At 42.3% G+C, this 25,352-nt stretch overlaps 1 protein-coding gene across 1 annotated transcript in view; it reads left to right on the top strand.

Annotated features, from left to right (window-relative positions):
• The window catches only part of thrab (thyroid hormone receptor alpha b), a 138,309-nt gene extending 113,643 nt beyond the window's left edge, over positions 1-24,666 (top strand). Inside the window, exons 9-11 of the mRNA XM_056366540.1 lie at positions 6,590-6,736; positions 8,949-9,207; positions 10,036-24,666. Of these exons, the coding sequence (XP_056222515.1) occupies positions 6,590-6,736; positions 8,949-9,207; positions 10,036-10,286 (657 nt within the window). The 3' untranslated portion in view covers positions 10,287-24,666. The remainder of the gene's footprint in view (positions 1-6,589; positions 6,737-8,948; positions 9,208-10,035) is intronic.
• Positions 24,667-25,352: the final 686 nt, after the last annotated feature.

Genomic DNA, 25,352 nt, shown 5'->3' with positions numbered 1-25,352 from the left:
AGGAGGCAAGTCGAGTGAGAAGATGCTTAGTAAACAACAACCACAGGGGTTTTCACACCGTAAACTGCTGCTTTACTGTTCGTGCGTCGAATCCTCTGCTCTCGGATCCTAACAACAGGAAGATATGGATTATGTTCTCACACAAACATGCAGGCCTAATCAGAAATGATAGGGTTTCATTTTATCTGGGTGAGCTGAGTCTCTTTCCTCATATGACTGACTGCCACAGTAGCTCTTCATGACTTTATCGCTCTGTGTTCCCTGCTGTCTGTCTGTCTCTCTCTGCCTCTGTCTTTATTCCTCAGCTCTCTCTAGCATTTGGGGGGTTTATTCATCCTAATCCTTCTGGGCTCTTAACCAGACCTAATTCCCTTCATAGTTTTATTGACACCTTGAGTCTCTCCTTTCGCTTTAATCTCTTTCCCGTCTTCATGTCTTTGTTTCCTCTCTCACTGTCCCTCAGGGTCTACCCTTACTTTCCCCTCTCTATTTTGCCCGTCTGTTTTTTGTGAGCTCCCTGCTTATCTCAGCCAAGGCAAATCCTCAGTCATGAGCGCTCATCCCGAAGTTGGCAGGGATGTTGGCAGGCAGAGTTTCTCTCTCTCAAACTGTCTTCCGGCTGTGTTGGCACTCAGATCTATCCTGGACAGCCCTGTCAGGGTGTCCTTGCCCAGTATCAGTCTTCCCCTGTCACACATAAACACAGACGGACACTGACCTCATGTTTTGGCCCAGATCATTAACAGTTTCACAGCAGCACTGGACCAGAGCTCATGGCCAAATCAAGGAGCTTTATTTAAAAAAAAAAAATTCTACTCCAGGAACCCGAGGTGTAGGTGTAGATGGGGGTTAGATGAGAGAAATGAGGGGCGCTCATCTGGAGAGGGGTTGAAAGCACTTGTGGTGTGGTGGCAAGTATTGTGGAGGGAGTTGCTAGGCAACAAGTACAAGTACGAGTGATGGGAAGCGGGCCACTTGGGGATTACGTAGGTGAGGAGGTGTAAAGCTCCAAGCACAGAGGAAGATGTTTCTTTAAGAATTTCTTTAAAGAGAAAAGAAACATCTGAAACCCAGTTTTTATTTTGTGTGTTTTGTTTTGATTTGTTTTGGTGAAGTGAGTTCATGTTGTCGTGTCCCCACTTCTTCAAGAATCAGGACTTATGTTGAGGATAAAGCCTAAAGTGAGAAGGTTAAGGTCAGAATTTAGGTTAAAAGACATATTTTTATAAACCCTACAAAGTTGTAGAAAGCCTGTCTGTAAAGCAGGGCTTCCAAAATAAGCCGCACTACTGTGAAATACTGTATATTTTAGCCCTCAGCTTGGTTCATCTAAAAGGATAAACAGTTCTATTTCATACAGGCTTCACCCTCTAATGGGGCTCTAGAGGCTGTAGCCACTGAACCCTGAATATCTAAATTTACATGCTAAGCCGACCAGGATGAGCCAATTCAGCCCTATGGGGATCGCTGCCATAAAACGACAGCAGTGACACTGCGTCTCATGCACTGTACTTTAGCTCACAAATGATGACTACCCGCTCAAGGATGACTTGGTTGAACGATGAAGCCAAAGACTGCTGTCTTTTAGAGGAAGGAAGCCCTGATTAAGTATCTAGGGTGAGAGGGTTTATAAGACACAAACATCTTCACCGGCACGTTGATCCACGATACCAGCTGTTGAATCCACACCATGCACCGCACTTTCACTTGGTGGGAGCCGATGTAGTTTCCAAAACAACCCACATTCTCTGAGGTGTGAATTCACACATTGAAAGGATGCAAAACATCATTAGATTGTTATTATCATAGATAGACTTTTCAGGACTACATTTATATTGCAAACATCTCCGAACATAACAACTCATCTCTTTGGTTCACTAGTTATTACCACATTTCTTGAACCTGTTTGTATTTATTTTATTTTATTATTAAGTATCCTGTTTAACCTGTTAACTGCCCATGAAGGACTGTACCTACTCAGAAACAGTTCTGGGGATCACATTGACTCTGAAATGGTGGTCTGTGGGTACTGAATAGTCCAATGTTTCAGGTTTTTCACACCAGACAGCTGGACCATATTGAAACCTGCTTCATTGCCCATTGTATAGTTTGGCTGAATGCAGCTAAGCCTTTAGATGTGTAAGCACACACACTGGTCTGAGGTAGAGTCTTCTCTCTTTCACACAGTCTGTGGTCTGGCGTCTGGAAACATCTTTTAGGAGAGCAGAGTCAGTTCATACAGCTGTGTTTGTACGTGCACGTCTACGTGTTGGTTCAGAAATGGTCCTAATTATTTGGTAGCTCATTGTATTACAAATACGTTGAATTTCTTTGATGCAACATCTCACTTAAAAATTGAAAATAGCCAACATACGGTATGTGATAATCACCAACAAGATTCCAAACATACAGTAAATACATAAAGTTATTGTGTACATGCATGTATCAATATGTATATTGATGTACTTATCTGTGCTTGTCGGAAAATCTGACACATACAAACAATTCTGTCAGGGCTTGAATCCAAGGAAAGACGCTGGTGGTGTCAGGTGTGTGTAGCCAAGATCAACAACCGCAGCTCATACAAAAAATGGCTGCACAGTGACGAAAAAAAGAGGCCTTCAGAGGCAAGAATTGATTTATTTCATGTGCATATTTTTTAAATGTACTTTTTTGTCAGTGTTATGGTTTTTTTCCTATGAGATATAACTACAATGAACTGGATCACGCAAAGTATCAAGTATGACTTCAGTTTACTTATATTTACTAACATACAGGATGCTCTGTAACTGTCCGTTAGTCCCTACTATTTTGTTAGTAAAGGTCAATATACACTTTACGCTCCAAGAATTTTATTTAGTGTTTGCGGCCAAGTGAAGCATAAACCGACTGGCAGCCTTTCAAATCACACAAATTCCCCATTTTCAATAGTTTGTGAACTTATGAACTTTATCCACAGTTGTTTGCTGTTGGTCCCACAAAACTAACCAAACTGGACAGCTCAACCTGGCTGGCTTAAAATGTTCTGCTCAGCTATTATACTAAAACGTAACAATCAGAAACAGAAACAACTGTGACTCAGTGCATGGAGAACATATGGTTTTGGTTGAATGCAGACAATTAGACGTTCAAAAACATCAATTTTTGAACTGTATACCTGCAGATCTGCTCTGATGAGGTGATTGTTGTGGATTTTATTCTCTCTTCTTCTGTTCTCCAACAGATTTTATCAATCTTTCACTTCAGGGTTCATAGGAACCAAGTCAAAGACACAGGAGGACGAGAAATTTAATACTGAATCACACAATTTTATTCTTTAAATAACAGAGAGTACAAAGTAAAAATCTGGCATGTGAACAGTCTGCAGAACAGGAATCACTTATCCAACATGTTCTTTTAACTTTTTGCACTCCATACTCCTCCTGGATGGAAGCAATATTACTTATTGATCAACAGTTACACACAGGATTGTCTGGTTGGCCTACTTCTAAAATATTGCCTGGACATCACTATAGCAGTTGCTAGGAAAACATCTAATTAAAACTAAGCTGCTCGTCCTTATCAGGAAAGTTTCCATATGCACACTGGTACAGTAGTATACCTGTCTCCCTTCTCCTCCCCTCCTAGCTAACCTTGAAAGATAATAAATGTTCTTCAGGCCTTTTAAAGAAGCTGCAGGTCAAGATGATCTCCTTCTCTTCTCCTCCATTCTGTGCACATTTATGATTAAATCAAGCTAACGATAAGCACCATACAGTATTTCCTCAAATAAAAGCTGGAAGTCAATTAAAAGTTCCCGTCTGGCTATTGTTGCATGTACTATGCCTGCAGATGTTTCCCAACAAAAGCCCTGTTAAGAAATAGAGAGTTTCTGTCCACTGAAAGGCTTAGAGGGCTTTTGATTGGAAACAGTTACAGGAAGTGTTGAGTTTTAATGCAGTAACTTAACAGGGCAAACAGAAGCGGATCAAACATGGCTTCCTACACATATCAAACAGAGGGAATTAGAAATAAAGGTCTGTTACCTTCTGCAATTGAGGTGAATAAAGGCCCCGGCCTCTATTTGAGGAAATTTGAAAACGCTCCAGAACTAATCCATCTGATAAAAGGTCAACAGTTGAAGCTCATCGTATAAATGATAAGACTTCAGTATGAAGTTTTTCCCTTTCCTCCCCTCAGTGTAGAGATTGTTAATTCCCAAAGTGTAATATGGCTCATGTCAAAGTCCAAATATTTTGTACCCCTTTTGGGACAGTTTGCAAGCTGTTTGTTTTGTCTATACGTGCCAGGCTTTGCAGCAGCAAAGAGATAATCCCTCGCCGTCTCTGCCGGTATAGCCGAGTGTTTCCCTACATGCTGCCCAGATGGCCGTGCAGTTAATAAACAAACATTAACAGTTCCAGGAAAAGCACATTAGTCCATAAGACAGTGCGTATGAGCATATAAGCACAAGCTTAAAATGTGGAGAACATTCACAAACACAAATTAATACCCATGTACGGCATAATTGCACCCATTTTTGTAATTGTGTGCATTGTGCATTAACTAGTTGTTGATAGAGTAAATGCTTCAGCAACACTGGTAGTATTTAGATTAACTTTATTATGAAATTGCTTACATAGCTGAAGGATAGCTAAACATTAGTAAAGTTAGCTGCAGCCCTAGCATAATGCACACTTCATTCAACGTTCAAGGGTAGTTTGTCATCTTGCCGTTAAAGGGATCGTTCACCAAAATTAAAGAAAAAAAAACATATTTTCTCACATTAATTTCATGGTAGTTTTGGTTTCATTTGTTTGGTGATATCTGTCACTGAGATTCCTGCATGTGTTGCCACTGAGATCTGAGGGTTATTCAGACTTACAGGAAACAGAAGTTGCCGTTGAACTTTTTTATATTCCATTTTTCAACTCTGTCAGCACCTCTCCTGCCTTGGGGTTGAGGAGGAAATCTTAGATATGTCAAGACCTGGACAAATAAAACCAAAACTATCTTCATGGTTGGATGCCACTGGAGCTGCGTGAGAAAATGTGTTAAAGACTCTGTATTTATTTCTGTCGTCTGCGCCAGTTGTGACCCATGACACGCAGCTGACCCTGCACTGTCTTTGTCTTGCGGTTTGTCTCTGAGCTTCTGCACTCCGAAGCGTGGCGTGCATTCAGCAGCTCTGAACCTCAGCTGCTCTCTGTGTCTCTCTCCGGAGAGCTATTTTCTCAACACTGAAATGAAAAATGCCACTGACCTCCACCAGTGAAACCAATGCTTTGTTTTGGCTCCCACACGACAAGAATTTCAGTCCATCAGAGTTGTTATTACAGTTATTTAAATTTTCCATAATTGCGGAGCTCTCCGCTGCAGAGCAGAGAACTGGCTAAATTTGCCCTGATTTACACAATCCCTTTCCTTTCGGATTATGATTGATGGTTCCTCGTGTGAGGTGATTATTCCTACACTTTTATCTCATTCCATTTATTGTTGAAGCCCGGCCTGAATAAATGACTCCAGCCTTGACACCAGCTTTATTCAGCGGAGCGTGAAACAATATTTTTCATCGTCACAGCCTCGATTCACACAACTCTGTAAACGTATGTATTACTTATTTGTAGCTCCCCACTGCAGACCTCCGCTACGTAAGCTCTATCTGTATGGTGACATGTCCCATTCCTCTCACACAGCACAATCTGCTGTCCCTATCTGATGAATCAGCTCGAATTTTTCAGATAAGGAAGAGTATAAACTTGTTTAAAACTGTGTTGTTTCCTCTACATTATTTCACTCTTAGACCCACGCCGCTCTCATCAATTCTTCTTTAATCTTATTCTATTCTTTTTATTCCTTTGGCTCTTTAATTCCAAGGACACACCCATCTTCTCAACTATACCTTGTACTCTATTACAATCTATTGTAGAGCACTTCCCTTCTTCTCTTTATTCTACCCACCTCACACATGCTCCCCTCTCCTCTGCTGTGGTTTATGCACTTTCATGTTCCATTTAAACAAGGCTGGTAATATTTAGTATTTTCCTCGTTGTCAATAAATCCCATGAAAAGACTAAAACCAACAGCGTGTTAGTCCGTCTGAATACTTTCTGACTCCCATACCCAGTCTGTGTCACTCTGCCTCAAGCACATATGTTCCTACTGAAGACTTACATCTTTAAAAACAGCCTAAATCATTTCCTTATGGGCACTGTACTTTTTAGCAAATGTTACTCAAACGGGAGAAAATTCAGCATTTGTTGGGGACTTTTCATTTGATGCTGTATTGAGTATTTCTGGAAGCAGGATGCTGTATGCAATAGTGTGGCTCATTGATGTATTTTTTAATAGTGTTTAGACAACAGTGGAGCTCTATGGCACTGAGGAATAAGATATATCAGGCCTTGATACACATACAAGCATTAATATTGCTGGTTTTGATTTTTTTTTTTTTTTTGTAGGATTTTCTTGACAATAATAAAATTATGAAATGCTTCAGCTTGTCCTCATTCAGGTCAGACTTCGCCAACTCTTTCCCGCTCTCCTTTGCTCGCCTCTAATTTTCGACTTTGCTCTAATCAGCCACCCACGTTCACTTTCCCCCATGTAGCCAGACAAAATTGGCCAGTCCCCGGTTGCCCCCACATCAGACGGAGACAAGGTGGACCTGGAGGCCTTCAGTGAGTTCACCAAGATCATCACTCCTGCCATCACCCGCGTCGTCGACTTTGCCAAAAAACTGCCCATGTTCTCTGAGGTGAGTGGTGGTTTAATGGCCCTAAGCAGCAGAGTGTTGGTGGAGTGTGTGTGTGTGTGGGGGGGGGGGGGGGGGTCCTGACAAACTTTAACACACAGCAGACACAGCCAGGATTTATTGAGGAAATGTGTGATTTAGGGAGGTCAGCTTGTCTAGAATTAGTAGTTCCTCTGTTTGAGAAAGACCACAGCAACATACGTATAGCATGTGAGTTACAACTTAATACCATACTGTAGAAAACACACAGATGTATTGTGTCAAGTGTCGGTGGTGGTGACAATCAGAGATGCACATGTGCTCCTGTTTTCCTTGCCTTAATTGGCAGCATGTAATCACGTCTCTTGTCTCTGCTGACTGTAATGAGACCTTGTGTGATTGGAGAATTATCAAAGTAGCTGTTGTTGTCTAGTGGGGCAGCTGCAGTGTGTGTGTGTGTGTGTGTGTGTGTGAGAGAGAGAGAGTGAGAGTGTGCCCTGTAATGAATTACAGGAGAGGGAAAGTTAAAACTGAAATCCAGTGCTGTGTTTGATTCATCACAAATACAGTAGAGGAAGTAGAGGTCTTTGCTTTTTCAATCAGCATATTTTAAAGTAAAATTAATTCCTATTGTTCTATTATGGCACAAATCTTACTATTATGATGGATACTACAATTCAAATCAATGTGTAAACTAGAATAAATTCCTCATACCGCTGCTGGGTATTAATTATAGAGACGCAGAAATTAAACAGCAGTAGATAAGGATGGAGCTTTTTAGTATTCCAGACAACGAAACACATAATCAGTCATCGTTTTTAATAGGTTATCTTTTATTCACAATATAATAAATTGCTTTATGAAAGAAGCCTTTTTTAATCTGATGAAAGAGGTGGAGCGAGAGAACCTGTTTAGCCTACATGATATCTGCCCATGCCACTGCAGTGAATTACTGATAATAATGCAGTGAAACTAAACCAGCACTCAGTGAACCACTAAAAATGAATCTATTGCTTCTCCCTCAAACTGATGCAGCAGTAATTGCATTATAAGCATTTACTTTAAGCGTGCCCCCCAAGGTACAAATTTACAAGACAAATCAAGCCAATGAATGCCAATTAGTCTACTCAGCAGTCAAGAGCGGTGAAATAAGAAACAAGCTTACATTAAGGTAGATTTAATTCAGCACACCAGAGTCTGTAGATTTAATCAAATGGGTTTCAACCCAGAGATTCTAATATCCATGTAAATCAGGGCGTATTAGTCATAATCTGTGTTCACCCCTTCCCATCCTTCCCTCTTTACTGCATCTCTGCTTTGCTCCCTCACCCTTTTTCTCTTCCCTTCTTTTTCTGATGATTGAGAAAGACTCTGGTTTATTCCGACTTGGATGCTCATCAAGTTGATGGTTTGGATTTGGGAATACGGCATTGCAGCTAAAACATCCAGTGTCACCATAAACATGGGCAGTTAGATAATAAGCAGTCAGACAGGTTATAGTAAACTGGAATTATCCTTTCATAATGTTCCAGTATCAGCTAATGGTAGACATCTATCTCCAGTAAAGTCAAGAGTGAAAATATCATACGTTCAGCTTATGGATGGATGGATGGGAATTTTGTTTTCTCGTCTTGTTTTCTCCGAGTGCTGTGGTGTGTTTGTGTGAAAGTACCAGAATGTAATAAACAGTTTGTCACAAAACATTCACTTTGTGAATGGAAAAGTAAAATTCTCTAACTTGTTTACCAAGAAGAGCCTAAATACACCTCATCATTTTTATAAATTATTGTTTAAAGCTGCTGGAAATTGGTGTTTTTTTTGCTTTCAACATATTTTAGTGTCCATTTATCCCCAATTTTGCCTTTTATAAATGTTGTTTTGCTCAGCTATTTTTATTTAAAAGCATTACTAAAGAAGCAAGATGCAACCAGAAACAGATACGCTGAGTCCAGTCCCTCCTCCATTTCTCTTTCTTGTTTTCCTCCGTTCTCTTTTTTATCCTAGTGTTTCACAACAGTAACCTTAGCTCTAAAATGAAAGAGAAAATACTAATTACATTGTTACTGTGAGAAAAAAAATTTCCTTCAGTGAAATTATCTACAATAATTTCCTTCTTGTAAAGCTTGCTCGGTTTTTTACAACCTCAGTATGTTGTATTATGGTCTATATGACAATTGTTTAGAGATATATGTTTATAACTGTCCAGCAAACATTAAAAAAAAACTTTGTTCACCAGCTGCCTTGTGAAGACCAGATCATCCTGTTGAAGGGCTGCTGCATGGAGATCATGTCACTGCGAGCTGCCATGCGCTACGACCCCGACAGCGAGACGCTGACGCTGAGCGGGGAGATGGCTGTGAAGCGCGAGCAACTGAAGAACGGTGGCCTGGGTGTGGTGTCGGACGCCATCTTCGATCTGGGCAAGAGCCTGGCGCAGTTCAACCTGGACGACACGGAGGTGGCGCTGTTGCAGGCCGTGCTGCTCATGAGCTCAGGTTGTTATTTATTTAAGAACTTATGACTTAGCTGTTCAGCTTCTTTTCTCAAACTTCCAACTGCAGCATGACAGCGCCGTCTCTCTGCACCGGCTGCTTGTAACAGTGGTAGTCCAGGAGGTTGAGCTTAATGTAATGTAAATTTAAATGTCAGTTTTCTGTGCCTTTAGAGACACAATCCCATGACAGCCCATATTCCCAGCCGTTACCCGCTGCTATACACAGCATATATTGTAGCCCATTGTGACGCAAAATGTAATTATGATAAAAGCCCACATACATATTCAGTGGTGGAGGGACTCCAAAGCTCCTCCTGAATGTGATTGGAAAGCCTTAACTCTTAGTTTGCTCATTGGAAAAACTCTGAACATGAGACAAACTGTTTTACATTGTGACGAATAATATGTTGCAGGTTTACAAATAATAGGATGCATTATAAAGAGAGGATGTGTATCATCCTAGAGAAGCAATGTAATTATTCTCAGTGTATCCACAGGTTATTAAAATGTACGAAAAAAATACAAAAATAAATTTGTGAAAATAAATGAGATAGGATAGATTTATATTTAATAACTAATAGTGATATAATAAATATAATAATAATAATATTAAAGTGCCACAGTATGTGGTTTTATACACTGAATGCTCTCCACCTTTCCTTTCTTCCGTCACTCTGTTCTTCCACGTCTTCTGTTCTCTACTCGTTCTCCATATCTTCTCTTGCTCCCATTTTTCCTACATTCGCCCTCATCTTTTCCTGCCTCCCTCTTTTCCTCTGCACTCACTCTTCCTGCCACCTTCACTCACCCAACCCTCTGCTTCCCGCAGACCGCTCTGGCCTGACCTGCATGGACAAGATCGAGAAGTGCCAGGAAACCTACCTGCTGGCATTTGAGCACTACATCAACTACCGCAAGCACAACATTCCCCACTTCTGGCCGAAGCTCCTGATGAAGGTGACAGACCTGCGCATGATCGGGGCGTGCCACGCCAGCCGCTTCCTTCACATGAAGGTGGAGTGTCCCAATGAACTCTTCCCTCCGCTATTTCTGGAAGTCTTCGAGGACCAGGAGGTGTGAAACACAGATGCCACCAGGCAAAGGGAAGAGGAAGTTGGGGCAAACTGGGAGATGGGAAGGGCCATCATTTTTATAGGGGAAGGATGGAGGGAGAGTCCTCTCGGCAGGAATCGGCATTTCTCTGACATCACATTTACAGTATGTGGATTAAAAACTGGAAACAACAATAACAGAAACAACACACCAGCAACAGGAGAGTCAAGCAAACAGGATTTTGTTTTTTGAACACCCTCTCCTCCACCTCTTTCTCCTCCTTTTACTTACCCCTATTTCGAAATCCGTGTGGGGGCCCTTCTGTCTGAGCATGATGTCTTATCTAGCAAGAGTTGTAGCCATTTGCCAAGACGCGCACACAGACACACACAACACATGCGCACGCACACACACACACAAACACAAACACACACACACACACACAGCCACAGCCTGTTCCACCTCAGTTCTTCAGAGCAGCACTCTTTGCAGGGGTCGGTTCCCCCCTCTCTGGTTCTTTGTAGTGGTCACAGATTTACACACGTTTTGAAGCCCGTGTCTCAGCACCTCTCAGTATTATTTCTGAATAAGTGTTTAGGCAGTAATTCAGAAAATATGGTCAACGGTGACATGTTATCACACTCACAGCAGGCACACGCAATCAGCAAACACTGCACATTGAAATTTCAGTAGATGCTTTATTATTCTGGTGTATAATGGCCGTAGTAATGCTACCAGACCTAGTTATTATCAATTTCTCAACTCAATCTGAGCCGTTACAGCTGTTTTTGGAGCTTCTTCTTCTTAGATCCCAGTGAAACCGGTGCTATATTTATATAAGGCTACTCCAGTTTTATGAAATTGTGTTGTCTACCTTTGAAAAACGTGCAGACCATGGCTCCATATCTACCTTCATTTTTGTCATTGGACCGGCTCCTGTGACATACAGTACATGCACACACACTCACAGACACACACATGAGCAGACTTGCCTAGTCATTGCCCGTGCTGCTCGTGCCAGCAACCTAGCGTCTTATGAATGACAATTAAGCGCTTCTCTCTCCAAGGAGTTAGTGCATTGAGGAAAAGAAAGAAAGTAAGTAGAGAAGAGAAGGAGACACTTGGAAGCCGAGAGGAGGGAGGGGCAGAGATAGAGGGAGGAAACAAGATTTAATAGCTGGACTGTGGATTCAGAACCAGGGGTTAGAAATAAATCTCCCAAACTAGGCCTCCAAAGAGGTTTTGAATAGCAGCAACCACCAGCAGGACAGCAAAGCTCATCCAACACACACATACACTTTCTCTCTCTTGCTCCCTCTCTCTCTCTCTCTTTCTGTCTTTCCCCCTCCCTCCCTCCCTCTCTCTCTCTCACACACACAAACACACACACACACACACACATATACATGAACACACACAACATCACCTCAGAGTAACGTGAATGCCTCATTTTACTGTACACACTGCGCGGCAGTGTCGATATACAGCCCTAACCTGCAGGGTTTGTACCGAGTCCCCTCCTCACGGACTCAGCTCAGTGTGGCCCCTCCAGGCTTCCATACACACATGCCTTTTTTACCATGGGCGTCACTGAGAGCAGGCAAATGCCAAGAAGGCTACCATTTACCTCAATGCGGACACACCCCCAGGCTGGGGCAGCAATACTGCCCCTGTGGTGTCAGGCACTACCTCACCTCTGTGGACACAGGGCAGCTGCCCACAGCCTACACACAGACATACACCATTCAAGTTGGCGCATGTGTAGATTAACACACAAATGTGCATAATTTTTGCGTAGGTGCACACTTGTAGTACTGGAAAGACAAAACACTCACAGCATACACACACACCCTCAGTGCTATCACTTGGTTGAAATGAAATACCACTGAAGACAGGAGGGCCAGCCATCCCCCTGGGAGGTTTCACCCACTCCAGGGAATGGTACCCATTACATTCGGGTTATCTCTTTTTGTTATATGGGACCAAGTGTCATCTTTTGAAATTTGGATTTACTTGTTTCTGTCAAAACAGAAACCGACTCAAAGAAGTGACGAAGGACAGTGTAGATGTGAAGCCCAGCTGACACCCATCTAAGCAAGTGGCAAGAGGATAGATCACATAGAGAAACTGAATAACCAGTGGTGACCACATCTGTTGAATTAGCACGCATAGAAGCGCAGTCTCTGTCTGCATCATGGTGATCTTCCACAGTACACTTATGACGGCTGCCATTGGATCTTGATAAATGTTTTCATGGGAATAAGCTTTCGTTTGTGCATGGACAGTGCATTAGACCTAAAAAGATGGGATGTTCTCAACCTAAATGACGCCTCTTCAGAGGCAACTTAACTCTTTTAGTCTCATGCACTTTACCAATGCTCCCCTATATAACAGTAATATATCCTGGCAAATATCCGTGGCAGATATCATAGTGTATTAGCCAAACAACCATTCAAGAATGTTGATTTGATCATAAAAGCCCACTCTGTTCATTCCAATTCTGGGGCCAAGCCGAATCTAACTGGCTTTACACCTCTTACAAGAAGAGAATGAAAGAAAAGAGACTAAGAAAATGTATTTTATATTCAATGCCAAGCAGTAGTTCATACTGGGCACTTGTACAGGATGGGTAACGTGCACCCCTTAGAAGAACCTAAGCAGATTATCGTGCGCCAGGGATCGTGGGTAATCGTCACAGATGGCCAAGCCTAACTGCTTCAAACGCGTGGAGCAGTGCTGGTAGGAGAGAGGAACTGGAGCACCACTTCGGGCATGATGGCAGCGTCTGGTCTGAATCCCTTCCTCAAGCACATCACCGCTTCCAGAGATCAATCACCTGCCCTGCCCTGCCCTACCTTACTCCAGCCCACGACGGTGCCCTTTCTGGAGCCTAGCTCAGACTGAATTGCACCCCACCACCATTATAACAGCCCCCACCCAGCCAGGCTGGAGGGAGTTTTTGCACTACTGCAGCGGTCCTCTCTTTTATCCCCTTACTCCTCAAAGTTTAACCAGTGTCCCTCATTGGATTACACATTAGTTCCCCCTCCCTCACCTCAAATGGGCATCCTGACCTGCTCTGTGTAACAGAGGCTGGCAGTTGCAGCGGGCTCAGTCCCAAACCTGTCTTGTTGTCAGTATTAGACCAACAGCACATAAACCTCATCCCTTACCCAACCCAAACAGGGGCGGAGAGAGATCCCTGAGTAGAGGAGTCAGGAGGGCTGTGTAGCACTTACTCATTCTCCCTGTAGTACTCATTTTCCCATCATCCCTCCTGCAGCAGAGTCAGCCCAGTGACATTTCAAATTCTGAGCCCTCCTCCAAACAGCTTCCCTTTCATCGTCATTCTCTCTCCCCCTCTCCTCTTCCCTGAGCACCCTAGCTATCTTACCCACTCACCGCTGGGTGAGTCCCCCCCCCAACCCCCGACAGCTTGGCCCAGAATCATTGACACAGAATGGGATCCAGGCCTCTCCCTTGTGAGACAAGGCTGGCCATAACTGCCCTTTAGAGTGGCGCCACCGAATGAATGTGAACGGCAAAGCAGCAGCGGCGGGAACGAGACACTTGAGCGCGGGAATGTGAGGATGCGAGAGAAGAAGAAAACGCGGGACAGGAAACAAAAAGCCGAGGGCCTCGACCCTCACTGCCATCACGGACATGGGTGAGAGAGGGCGACGTGGCTGGCTGTAGAGACGATGTTAACGAACACTCGGAGGAAGGGGAGACGGCGTAGTAGGAATATCTACGGTCTCCCCTTCAGTTCCCACAACAGCCTCCACACGAGCCCCCCGCTCCCATGCCAGCTGACCCCCCCCCCCCCCAGCTCCCTCAGAAAGGATAACCTCCAACTTTGATATGGTGAGGGAGAGGATCAGGAAGAGATCCATTCCAGAGATGCAGGTTTGGAATTCCAACACATCTTTGTAAAAGAACTGAAAAAACAAACATTGACATCCTTTGTTCTCGTGAGCTGACTGGGTATGTGTGTGACAGTAGGGGTTCTAATGCTGCTTTACCTTCTGAGTCTGATTTAGATTAAGAAAAAAAGATATATGAAATGATTATAAATCCATAAAACAAAATGAAAAGAGATGACTTTAAAAAAAGACTCCTGAATAAAATTATTGGAGATTTTTCATTTTATCATTTTCTTATTTTTCTGTTTGTTTTTTTTGATGCTTAAACTGCTCTGTGTAAAAGAGGAAAAAAACAGCTGTAGTCACTTTTTGACCATGCGTGCAGTGTAATATAGAAAATATTTCACTTCTTTTTCACATCTATAGTTTGTGTTGATAAGCCAACTGATATGTTTGTCTGTGTGTCTGTCCAGTTGTCCGTCCCCTCTTATCAGGAGGAATTTACAACCAACAAAACAGGAATTTCTTTTTTTTATATTTTGTTTTCTTTTTTTATGAAATACAACTTTGGAGAAAAAAAAACACAAACAGGAAAAATAATGCAACAGAAACTGAAAATACGAAAAAAAAAACAAAAAAAAAAACAAACACAATCTTGTCATACCTCACACAACACAAAACTCAAAGGAACTTGGGAGGAGTAATATTTTGCAGGCACATGTGAAAGTTCTGAGATGCATATATAGATTTAAAAAAAAAAAATGTATATGTTAAGATAATATGTGCTTGTGTGTACGCATCAGTATAAGTTACAAAAGAACTCTTCCCTCAAGCTTTGGTGCTCTCTATCTTATCCATTTGGTTCTCAGATGACGGGAGAGGCAACTCCAACTCAAAGGCACAGTCTACAGAAAGTACATTTAAAATGTGAATGGCCCAGAGACTGAGGGATTGTGGCTTTTGTAATGGCTGAGTGTTATATGGTATTGAATGTAGCTGACAGGAGGGGGCTGGACCTGAGCCCGGCACCCACAACCTAACTTCCACACACCAGCAGAGAGGATAGTGGTGTCACATAGAGGTTACAAACAACCAACAAAACTGAGAATATATATTGCCCATCTGCAAGGTGCAATACTATGTTATGTATTTTTGTATGTTTTCTGTTTTGATTTTATTTTCATTTCATTCACGTTTTATTTTGGCCATAACCAAGGATGTAAATACATAAACATGCAACACTTAAGGTTTATTGCAACAAAGTAAATTTAACCGCTCCATCCCACTGTCATGACAGAGGAAAAAAAAAAAGGAAAAAAAAGCAAAGTAATGTGTAAAGCTTCTTACATTTGTATGTGTGCACTCTCTCACGTGCATGCAGATCCATATTCAGAAGTGCCCCGTGACATTAATCATGAACCCTGTGCCTCCTCTTGTTTGCAAAGAGATTCGTATCCCTCATGTTCTCATAACAACATGACACGCTAGACATGAATGCCTATAGATGTGTGTGTGTGTTCACCTATGGAATCAGATTCAAGTTCTTCCAAACTATTGATGTGAGTGTCGCCAGCAGCCACAGTGGCTAAAAGGTCAAGAGGTCAGGAGGGCGGCGGGGTTGAGTGAAGTTGGAGGTGGAAGAAGGGGATACGGAACAAAAAGAAAGCAGGTTATTATTTGGCATGAATGTCAGCTAACCTGGCTGCTACACACCCACATTATAGTTGGAAAAGTCCAAATTGGGTTTCCCCATCTGTCCGCCAGCCCATAGCCTCCCAGGAGCCAGCCTGAAAATATCGCAAGCTCAGTTTTTGACATGAGGTAGCTGAGAAAGTCTGAACCAGGTATTAACTGGGACTTTTAAAGGCCCCGTTTACACTTGTCCTTTAAAGTGTCTTTTCATTTACATTTAAGCACTTCTATGCATCTCTGTTGGCCAGATCAAAACAATCTGATTGCCCCTGTCTTGGTTTTCCCAGGATATGTGCAAATCAGGATCACACACCTCCAGCCCAGAGGGTGGTGTTAAAGCACCGTAAGCTGGTCAGAAACTGCCAAAATGCTAAAACAATCAGATTAGCATTAATAGAGCTAATTACTGTCTGTAACTAATTTTAAACGTCTTTACAGGCTCTCATGTAAGCCACTCCCTCGCCCAAAGATCAGTGCTCCCTCACCCTGATCAGGGATCAGATTAATGCTACAATAGCTAGATGTGACCTCCGTATGCAAGGGAGAATGACGGCTAATTTCAGTGTAACTTAATCACCCGTTATCACAAGGGACAGACCCTGTAAGTAGCTAAACCTTACTTGGGAGGAGTAAACGTTACATATTGGTCGAGACGGTCTAGATTGGTCATATTGGATAGACGGATGCATTTACAACTTTTCGGCATCAGGCTAGAATCTATCTTTGTATCTTTGTGTCATCTTCTTGGTGGCATTCACAGCTTTTGATGTATAAATGTGTTGCTAAATGTTCCATAAGTGTAAATGGGGTGTGAGATGATCATGACGATGATGTTTTAACAGAGTACCATATTTGGGTTTCAACTCTCACCAGTTAAAGCTGAAGGTAATTTTGTTTATGCCCAGTAATGACACCCCTAACTCCAGCAGATCCAGTTTTTGGCGGACCACAACAAAGCAAAGCAAAGCGTGGTTTTCAAGGCTGGCTCTGTGGCGCCTTTAAGCTCATCCCTCCATAGATATTATGATCCTGGTTTATTCTCGCATGTTGACACATTGGACAAGGGTGGAGATTGTCTGTGATGTTTTTTGTTTTGTTCTTTTGTTTTTATGGTTGTGTTTGGTCCCCTCCATGCCAAATGTAGAGTTTGTGAAGACATGCAAGTAGCAAGATGTCTATGCAATTTCCCTCCAACTCCCTCCAAAACACAAGCTCAGTGTAACAACACTGAGCTAGTTTTGCTTATGAAATCAAATTCGGACTGGCTTGGATTCCAGAGGTTCTTTGCTTTGACCTAAAGACCCTTGCTACTTTGTGTGGGCGAGGGTCCGGACTGCCCGGGTGAGCTAGCCTGTAGCCCGGCTGAGTGGCTGGCCCTCAGGCTTGGTAACTCTTTGCGGTAGTCTCGGTCCCAGAACAAGTAGGAGGGGTACTGGGGATGTTGTGGAGAATAAGGAGTCTACGAGATGTGCTGTTGTTTGTAAACTGCTCAGAAAGTGGTGTGTGTGTAATTATATGTGTGTTGTTGTTGCGTTTGGGTACTATTTACCTGATGCAATGCTCTCATTGTTCGGTGGGTTGAGTGTTAAGGCCTCAAAGCCTCGAATTCCAAGATTTAGACAAGCCCCTAAATTCAATCCTTCTGCAATATGTGTGTGAAGCTTTAATTTTTCTATCCTGCGACCAAGTTGATGTAACGTTAGAGAATATTCTGGGTGGTTGATGTTCATCAGTGGGATCTACGTAGCATAAGCAAGTTTACTTAACCCCCTCACCTGTGCTTTTGAGACGTGACAAAAGGATTTGACCTGATTTGGAATCAACATCACCCCGCTGGAGATGAACATCTACACCCTGCTGACCATCACTTTTACTAGAGCACTTATACAAAAAGCACTTTGAAAGGCCCGAACCAACCCACGATAGGTGGAAGAATCTTTGGTGGTAATAATTGCAACAAGATAAAAAATATATATATATAAATTACACCCAAGCCAAATGCCTTTTGCACCATTTAATGTTTTTTAAATTAGTTTAACCTGAGAATAAACAGAGCTGCAGCCTGTAGGCAGAAACAGACGATGACTAACTATAAAGTTTACAATTATTTTTTAATGAAGTGCAATAAGTGAGTGAGTGAACCTTTTGGCGTATTTCTCGTCTTATTGGATCTTTTTTACACATAATAATCTGATGATTGCTTTTAAAATGCACCCACCCGTGAGAGCATCAGCTAGACCCACTCCAGACACACACACACACACACACACACGCGCGCATACATACAAACACAGACCACTTTTTGTGACTGGGTAAAGGAAGCTATTGAAGGATTCTCTCAGGTAAAAGAACATTTTCTAATAAATGATGATGAACCTTAGATGAAAAACCATTGTTAGCTCATCTTTTTTGTCTCAATTCTCAATTTACAATCAGCAATGTACCTTTTTTTTCTCCTCTGTGTTCGGTCCTGGACAAGTGTCAGGATAAAAAAAGGTGTAGACATCCAGGTTTCAAAACATTGGACCCTGAGTCTACTTCAACCATAAAGAATTATGCCCTCATTGCTTTCTTAACCCTGAGTGAAAACACATTTCTTCATGTGTGGACGTGGGAGAGTGATGTGACTGGGAGTTGTATTTGTGTGGGTTCAGTGCTGCACTGTGTTGAAGCCCATTCCCTCCAGGAAAAAGACAGAAATAAATGAAAATTTAGGAATGACCACAATAAATTGTTCTCATGGTAAATCGAAATAATTTTGATTCGAAGTCACATTTTTGACTTTTTACAATCTCATGATTTTGATTTACTCTCTGAAAGTGAATTCTATTATTATAATTTTGTCATCTTTAAGCGTTGTCCTATTATCTCAAAAGCATGACTTAGTGTGACATAATTTTGATTTTCAAAGTAAATTCTTTTGACTTACAGCCTCATTAGTTAAATTTTTTTTCACCCCTAATTTTTTATCTTTTAATCCCATTGGCAATGGGCTGCCATACCACAGTGAAAACACACAAGATTTAATTTATTTTTCTTACTCAGACAAGCTTATTTTTATTTCAGAAGTCCAGCTTGAGCATTTGATCCTAAATAAATCACATTTTGACATTTCTCATGAACACGTGCCAGATTGTACAAAAGCAAATTCAGCCCTTACTGTCAGTAATAGCTTAAGCTTTGCACTTTCCTCCATTACGGTCAAAGTGTCCGCAGCAATACCCAGCTCTCCCTCACCCAGTTGGCTAATGGTGAACATACAGCAGTACATGGCTCCCGTTCAAGCCAGGCACCATCCACCCTCAGGGCTGGGGGAGGGAAGGGCCAGAGGAACTGGCTTTGTTCTTCCATTCCCAGGCCTGTTCTATTTCAGTGTGCTTACTGTTTAACTTTGTGATGTACGGGAAGGTTTGGCATGGCTAAAACTGAGGCTGTGCATGGAACAACGGGTGACAAGTTAAAGGAAAAACCTGAATGATTGAGTGGAGAAACATAACAAATGCAGATGCTTCCTGGTACAGTTAAGCAATCAACATCCCATCATGCTCTGTGGCAGGTATAAAAATACTGATCAGGCCCAGTTGATTCTGATTTTGTGTCAAGATGGCTGCAAGAGGAAAAATGTGCATTTGAGAGTTCAGTTGTGCAAAAACCACAGGCCCTCGTCTACGGAGATGTGCAGAAAAGTGACCTGGTCAGATGAGTCCACCAAGAGGATGGTACAGGCCTTACTGCTCGACTCCTACAGTGAGGGGATCAGGTGGCTCTGTTCTGCTGTGGGGGGCATTTTGTTGTCACGGTTTGGGTCCACTTGTCCCCTTAGAGGGAAGAGTCACTGCAAAATCAATACATACTCATTCTGCACGATCACCTTCATCCTGTGATGAAACATTTCTATCCTGATGAGAGTGGTCCCCTCCAGCAGGATATTGCCCTTGTCCACAGGACACAAGGGGTCACTAGAGTCCAGAGACTTGTAGAAAAAGCAGCAGTGGCTGTGGCACCTTCCTGAGACACTTGATGTTTGGTTTTTCCTTTCATTTGTCACCCGTCTATATAGAGCTGTGTGCATGTAAATGTCAGCGCTCGTGTTCACGTGAGAGAGCTGTGTTTGGTGTGTGAACGCTTTGCTATGATCACCCCCCCACCCCAAAAAGAAGCACCTTTTTAGGCCGCGGTATGTGACAGAAGTCTGTAAAACAGAGTCCTGTCATATTCTGTCATATTATTATTTCCTTTTGAAGAATGTAACTAATATTGTGTTCAGCAGGCTAACAGATTAAACGGGGGGTGGGGGGGGGACTTGGGAGCCATTTATATGTGTGGGTGCTGCGCTTGTCGGAGGTGAATCCTGAATTGCAAGAGTGGGTAATACTAAAAGAAAAGCTGCAACAATTCCCACAAACAAAGGCCGGACTGTTACTCGCAGCTTACTGCCGCAGTTGCAGTCCAAACCTTCGCAATTTGGTTTCTCTTTTCAAATGATGGCCTTATTGATTGCTTTTGTATCCCTCCTCCTGTGTGGCATTGTTCTACAGCGTGATTCATAGGGCGCCAGAGGATTTATTATAAAGGCTTGCACTTATAAAATGCACGCTGTGGGGTTTGATCTCTGGTAAACAGTGAATTAGTGTGCTGGGGGGTAGCAGTTAAGTTCATTTTTAGGTTGTTACACATAGTATTAAATAAATGGATCTAAGCCAATGCTCCCTATGTGGCCACATTAACTCAAAAATAAAAATCTGTGAGGAATATTTAAGCCCATGAGCTGAGAAATGTAAACAAAGTGCATAGTGATGCATGTTCAGACTGATTTTTAAATTGACTGTTAAGATGCTGTTTGGAAGCCATCACTTATTAGGTGTTAATGGCTGCGTATGAGGGGTTGTGTAAACAGAGAGTTGCACTGATTGCTTCATTCGCTGCTCTGCGCTTTGATCTTGGCCACTAGACATTATGAATAGCTTTGAGTGGACAGCTGTTTTTAGACCGTTCCCTAGCACACCAAATCCCAAGACTGAGCTAAGAGCACTTATAGGTGGTAGTGTGGCATCAAGTTGTTTTGTGCTGCCCAGACTATGTACGAGGCGGTTTATAGTCGTGTTGATATTTTTGTAAACGGGTGGGAAATCGCATGCCTAGACAGCTAAGAATGTACACAAAAGAGCTCATTTATTTATAGTCTATCAATCAGAAATATAGATCAGAGATTAGATTAATTACTTGAATTGTATTGTGGGTTGGGGAGATCCTTGCTGATGAGAAAAAAAATATGCAATGTTTGTCAGGTAGAAAATAAGGTTTTGAACTGGTTCAGAACTGCTCAGGTTTGATTAACCGGCCTCAAAAGGTGCTTTCTGTCCTCTCTCTCTCCCTCTCTCTTTCTCTCTCTCTCTGTGTCGTCCCCCCCCCCCCCCCCCTCCCCTTGTGCTCTTGGTCCAACATGCCTCCTTTTGTCTTCTGTTCTGTCAAACACCATTAAAGCACATACACTCTTAGCTCTCCTGGCACATGCAGTACATAAGCCCTCTGTTGTATGCAAAACCAGAAGAAATGCTCTCTGCTCAGCAAACCTAAAGAAAGAGATCAAATTATGAACCATTTCCCACTCTATAGCAGGTCCAAGCCACTTTATACAGCACCAGCAAATCACCAACAACCACCTCTTTAAGGCTTCACGTCCACTGGGAGCGTCTCCTGTACTGTGCCACCTCTATGCTCACGTTGTGGACAGCAGGAAGGACTAAGTGCTGCATGTACAGAAAGCTTAGCATGCTTATAGTATGTTCTTTAGAGCTTTTAGCAAAAACACACTATGCTTCAAAGAGGTTTTTTCAGTGGTCTCCTCAACAACCGGACCAGTGTTTCACTAAACAGCAGTTACCTGGTGGACGTGACAAATTCTACATCTTGTATGGAGCAGTTGGTGCCGGTATATGTTTCCATGTTCGACTATTTCTAGATGGGGTTATGTTGTACAAATGTCTATGAGCTATTTGTGTCTGTATTCACTATTTTACTATCCACCGTCCTGTCAGAAAAAAAAAAGATAGGATTTGAAAAGACAAGTGCATCAGAGAGCATGTGATAAATCAGGAGAGATCTGTGGGTCTGAATGAATGGACCGTAAGCATTGACAGTGTGCAGGAGTTTATTTTGATTTAACAGATACCAGGTTTCAGGTCTGGACAACACATTTAACAACCTTTTACAACCAATAGAAGTGTGCTGAAGTGAATCTGTGTCGGGGTTCAGTTTTGATTTGTTGTTTCTTTTGGGAATTCTGTCTTTCTCATGGACCCTGTTCAGCCTGCTCAATATATTCACAACTATGGAAACACATACTATAACTCTGTTACTTTAATCCAGCAGTAGATACTTTACAAAACATACAAAAGCATAAACATGCAAATTAACTATAACAAATCTTCACCACAACAGCTAATACAACTACTTTTCTTACTTTTGTATCACTCCTTCAAAAGTTCCTTGCTTCACTGTGACTGCAGGGGCTGCTGGGAAAACCATGTTGTGTTCTGCAGACACTCAGGGGTCACGACCTGTCCGGTCAGGGTCAGGGATAGTTGGAAGGTGCCAAAGACAGAATATGAGGTGTGTTTGTCAGTTATGTTGAAAGCGTGTCAACCTGTTGTCACAGCTCTCCATGCAAACTATAAACCAGGCAAGTCCTATTTTCTCTGGAGACAACTGAGAACGACAAGGTACAAGAGAGTGAAGCAAGGATGTCACTCGTCCTGATCCAGGACTTTCATGTGTCCATCCAGTCCTGGATGAGCATCTTTTGAAACCAGACATTTCAGCCACTCAGCAGCTCAGTGACAAGGTGGAAAAAAATAGGAATTGCTCAAAGCGAAAAAAGGTTCCATGTAATACTGATGTTAGTCGAATGCAAAGTAACGACAAAACCAAGAAAGGTCTCCAACGTCAATGCATGACCATGTCTAATGGAAGGTAGCACAGTCAGACTGCTGTGCTGCTCAACCTATTGGTTACACTTTTAATCAGGCAAACTTTATTTATATAGCAACTTTCATGCTATTCAAAGTCAAACAATGGACTGGGAGACAAATGTATACCAAGACTAGAATGTCAAACCTCCGCCAGGCAAAGTATTGATGAAAATGTCAAAAAATGTTTAGTTGTGTTCCTGGACCCGCCCCCTTTAACTGAAACAAAAATGAATGGGTTGTTCACTGGACCACGCCCCACCCCTCCACCAAGTTTGGTGCGAATCGGTTCAGTAGTTTCCACATATGAAAACATAAACTCCTTGGCGAAGGTAATTAAAATAAAACACTATAAAGAGAGCTGGCAGCTGTCAGTCTGTCCCAGTGGTGCTGCAAAGAAAATAGCTCCCATGGCACATGAAGTGTTTTCCCCTTAGATCGCCACAATAAAAGACATGTCTCTAAATCAGTTGACAGGAGCCTTGAACTGAAAACAATGTCAATTATTACTCTTTGGTTTATGATTATTTTAAACCATGAAGGTTTGATATTTGTCGAACTTTCCCAGAGTCTAGAAAAATGTGGGATGTCCCAATGTAAAGTCTGCAGTCTGAGGGGGAATGTGCAGGCAGGGCCAGCAGTAGAAACATTAATAAATGCATCAGCAAATCCTGAAGGTAGAATACCAGTTCTTATGATACATCTATGGTATTAAATTTAAAGGCTTTTCTTGATCAGTTTTGTTACTTTGCACATTGTTTCACTAAGAGGATTGCCTACCATCCAGAGAGTTTGTATTTTGCATAATGTTTCCCATAATGAATAATGAGCTGGCGGGTGTCGGAAATGTCCAGCTTTGTAGGTATCATGGTCCTGGATCACAGCTGGGCTGTCACATGCTAAAGGATTTCTAGAGAGAATAAGAAGCCAAAGGAATAAATTCCACATGGTTTTCTAATGTAAAATAACACATTGTTCTTACAAAGTGTGACAGAGGTTGCAGGTACACCCTAAGCTACAGTCTGCTGCAAAACAATGGGAAGCGTGCACAGTATGTTGGGAAACACATGGCCATTCACTGTACAAAGAGTAGAGATCTTCTTCAGTCTCTATCCAGAGTTGCCACATAGCCATCAGGGTAATACAGAGAGTAGCAGAAACTGTTATTCGCATTTATCTTTCTTTGACTATGATACTATGTAAGTTGCCCTTTGCTACAAACCTCAGCCTCTTAACATCTGGTGCAGGATGAACCAGACCGTAAGAAGTATCTGAAATCTGAAAATCTGATTTTATGACCCGGGTTTCATTCTTTACCTCTCTGTGTCTCTCTTTATTTAACTCTCAGATGACATCACTGTCACAGGCACGCCAAGCAAAGGAACAATATTCAGGATTCACTCCCATGAAGCACAGGGGCGAACAAACATGCAAGGAGATACAGTCGAGCTTTAGGCAACGCTCTGGGTTAACTAAACACACACTCTCTCGTCTTTCAAACGAACACACACATACGCAGGAAACCTCCGAATATCTACTGTGATCTCCTCTCACACCACCCACACCTTCATCACACCAAACCCCTCCTCACCTGGACCTGTCCTCCCTGCGATTACCCAATCCCCTCCTGTTCCTGAGCACCCAGTACCCCCTTTTTTTCCCTCCTCCTCCTCCTCCCAACATGAGTCCAGTGGGTGGTGTGATGTCAGGTTTTTGTGGTGGGCTGCTTACAACAGGTCCAGACAATCAGCGTGTTTGTAAATGTCAATGTGTGATTTTCAAATCTTTGTTTATGGTCAGGGTTTTAAAGGAAGATATTTTTATGGTAATTGTCGCTGGTCTATTTTACTATATATTTATGTAATAAATATGTGACTAAATCTACATCTCACTGGCTCTTTGGTCTATTATTGGTTCTCGGTTCTCCGGCCAGCTTCATCATTTGCTGGAAGGTTTTCAGTAATGGACTAATAAACCAAGAAAACCCTTTTGTTGTTATGATCTCATTGTCTCTTTGTCATATGATGTTGTACATGTTTGGGAAAGAAAATGTAGAACTTTTGCTGAAGGATCTATTCACTTTATTGTGATCTAGATTGGTGAAATCAAGGGTTATAGCTAGATATCTCCTTAAAGCTCCATATTTAACATTTTTCCTGTGTTTTATTTGAAGTGTTGATCCATAAGAAGATATATTTGTGGTTTTCAGAACCAAAAACCATCTCAACGTAGTTTTACATCTCCTCTCTCAGGCTTTTCTCTGGAGCTCTAGCAACAATAGGTCGGTGAGCCAATCAGAAGAGAGGAGGCTGTGAGTCTCTCTTCTGATTGGCTGATGTTTTTTGAGTGATCAAATATTTCAGGTAAACGCTCAGAAAAACAAAATCCTGCAATGGATGGTGGGTCCAGGTGGGCGGGGCCTGAGACGAGGCTGAGAGCGGTGAGTGTTTTGTTGTGACATGACAAAGTTCCAGAAGTCCTGACAGCTGGTTTTAAGGCTCAGTTTCTGAATATAGGCTGTGTGCGTTTCTCTGTGGACTGAGGCTTTTATACTTTCACAGTATTAATAT

Source organism: Seriola aureovittata, chromosome 21, assembly GCF_021018895.1.
Source record: "Seriola aureovittata isolate HTS-2021-v1 ecotype China chromosome 21, ASM2101889v1, whole genome shotgun sequence".
Classification (NCBI taxonomy): domain Eukaryota; kingdom Metazoa; phylum Chordata; class Actinopteri; order Carangiformes; family Carangidae; genus Seriola; species Seriola aureovittata.
This window is presented reverse-complemented; position numbering and strand designations above follow the sequence as displayed.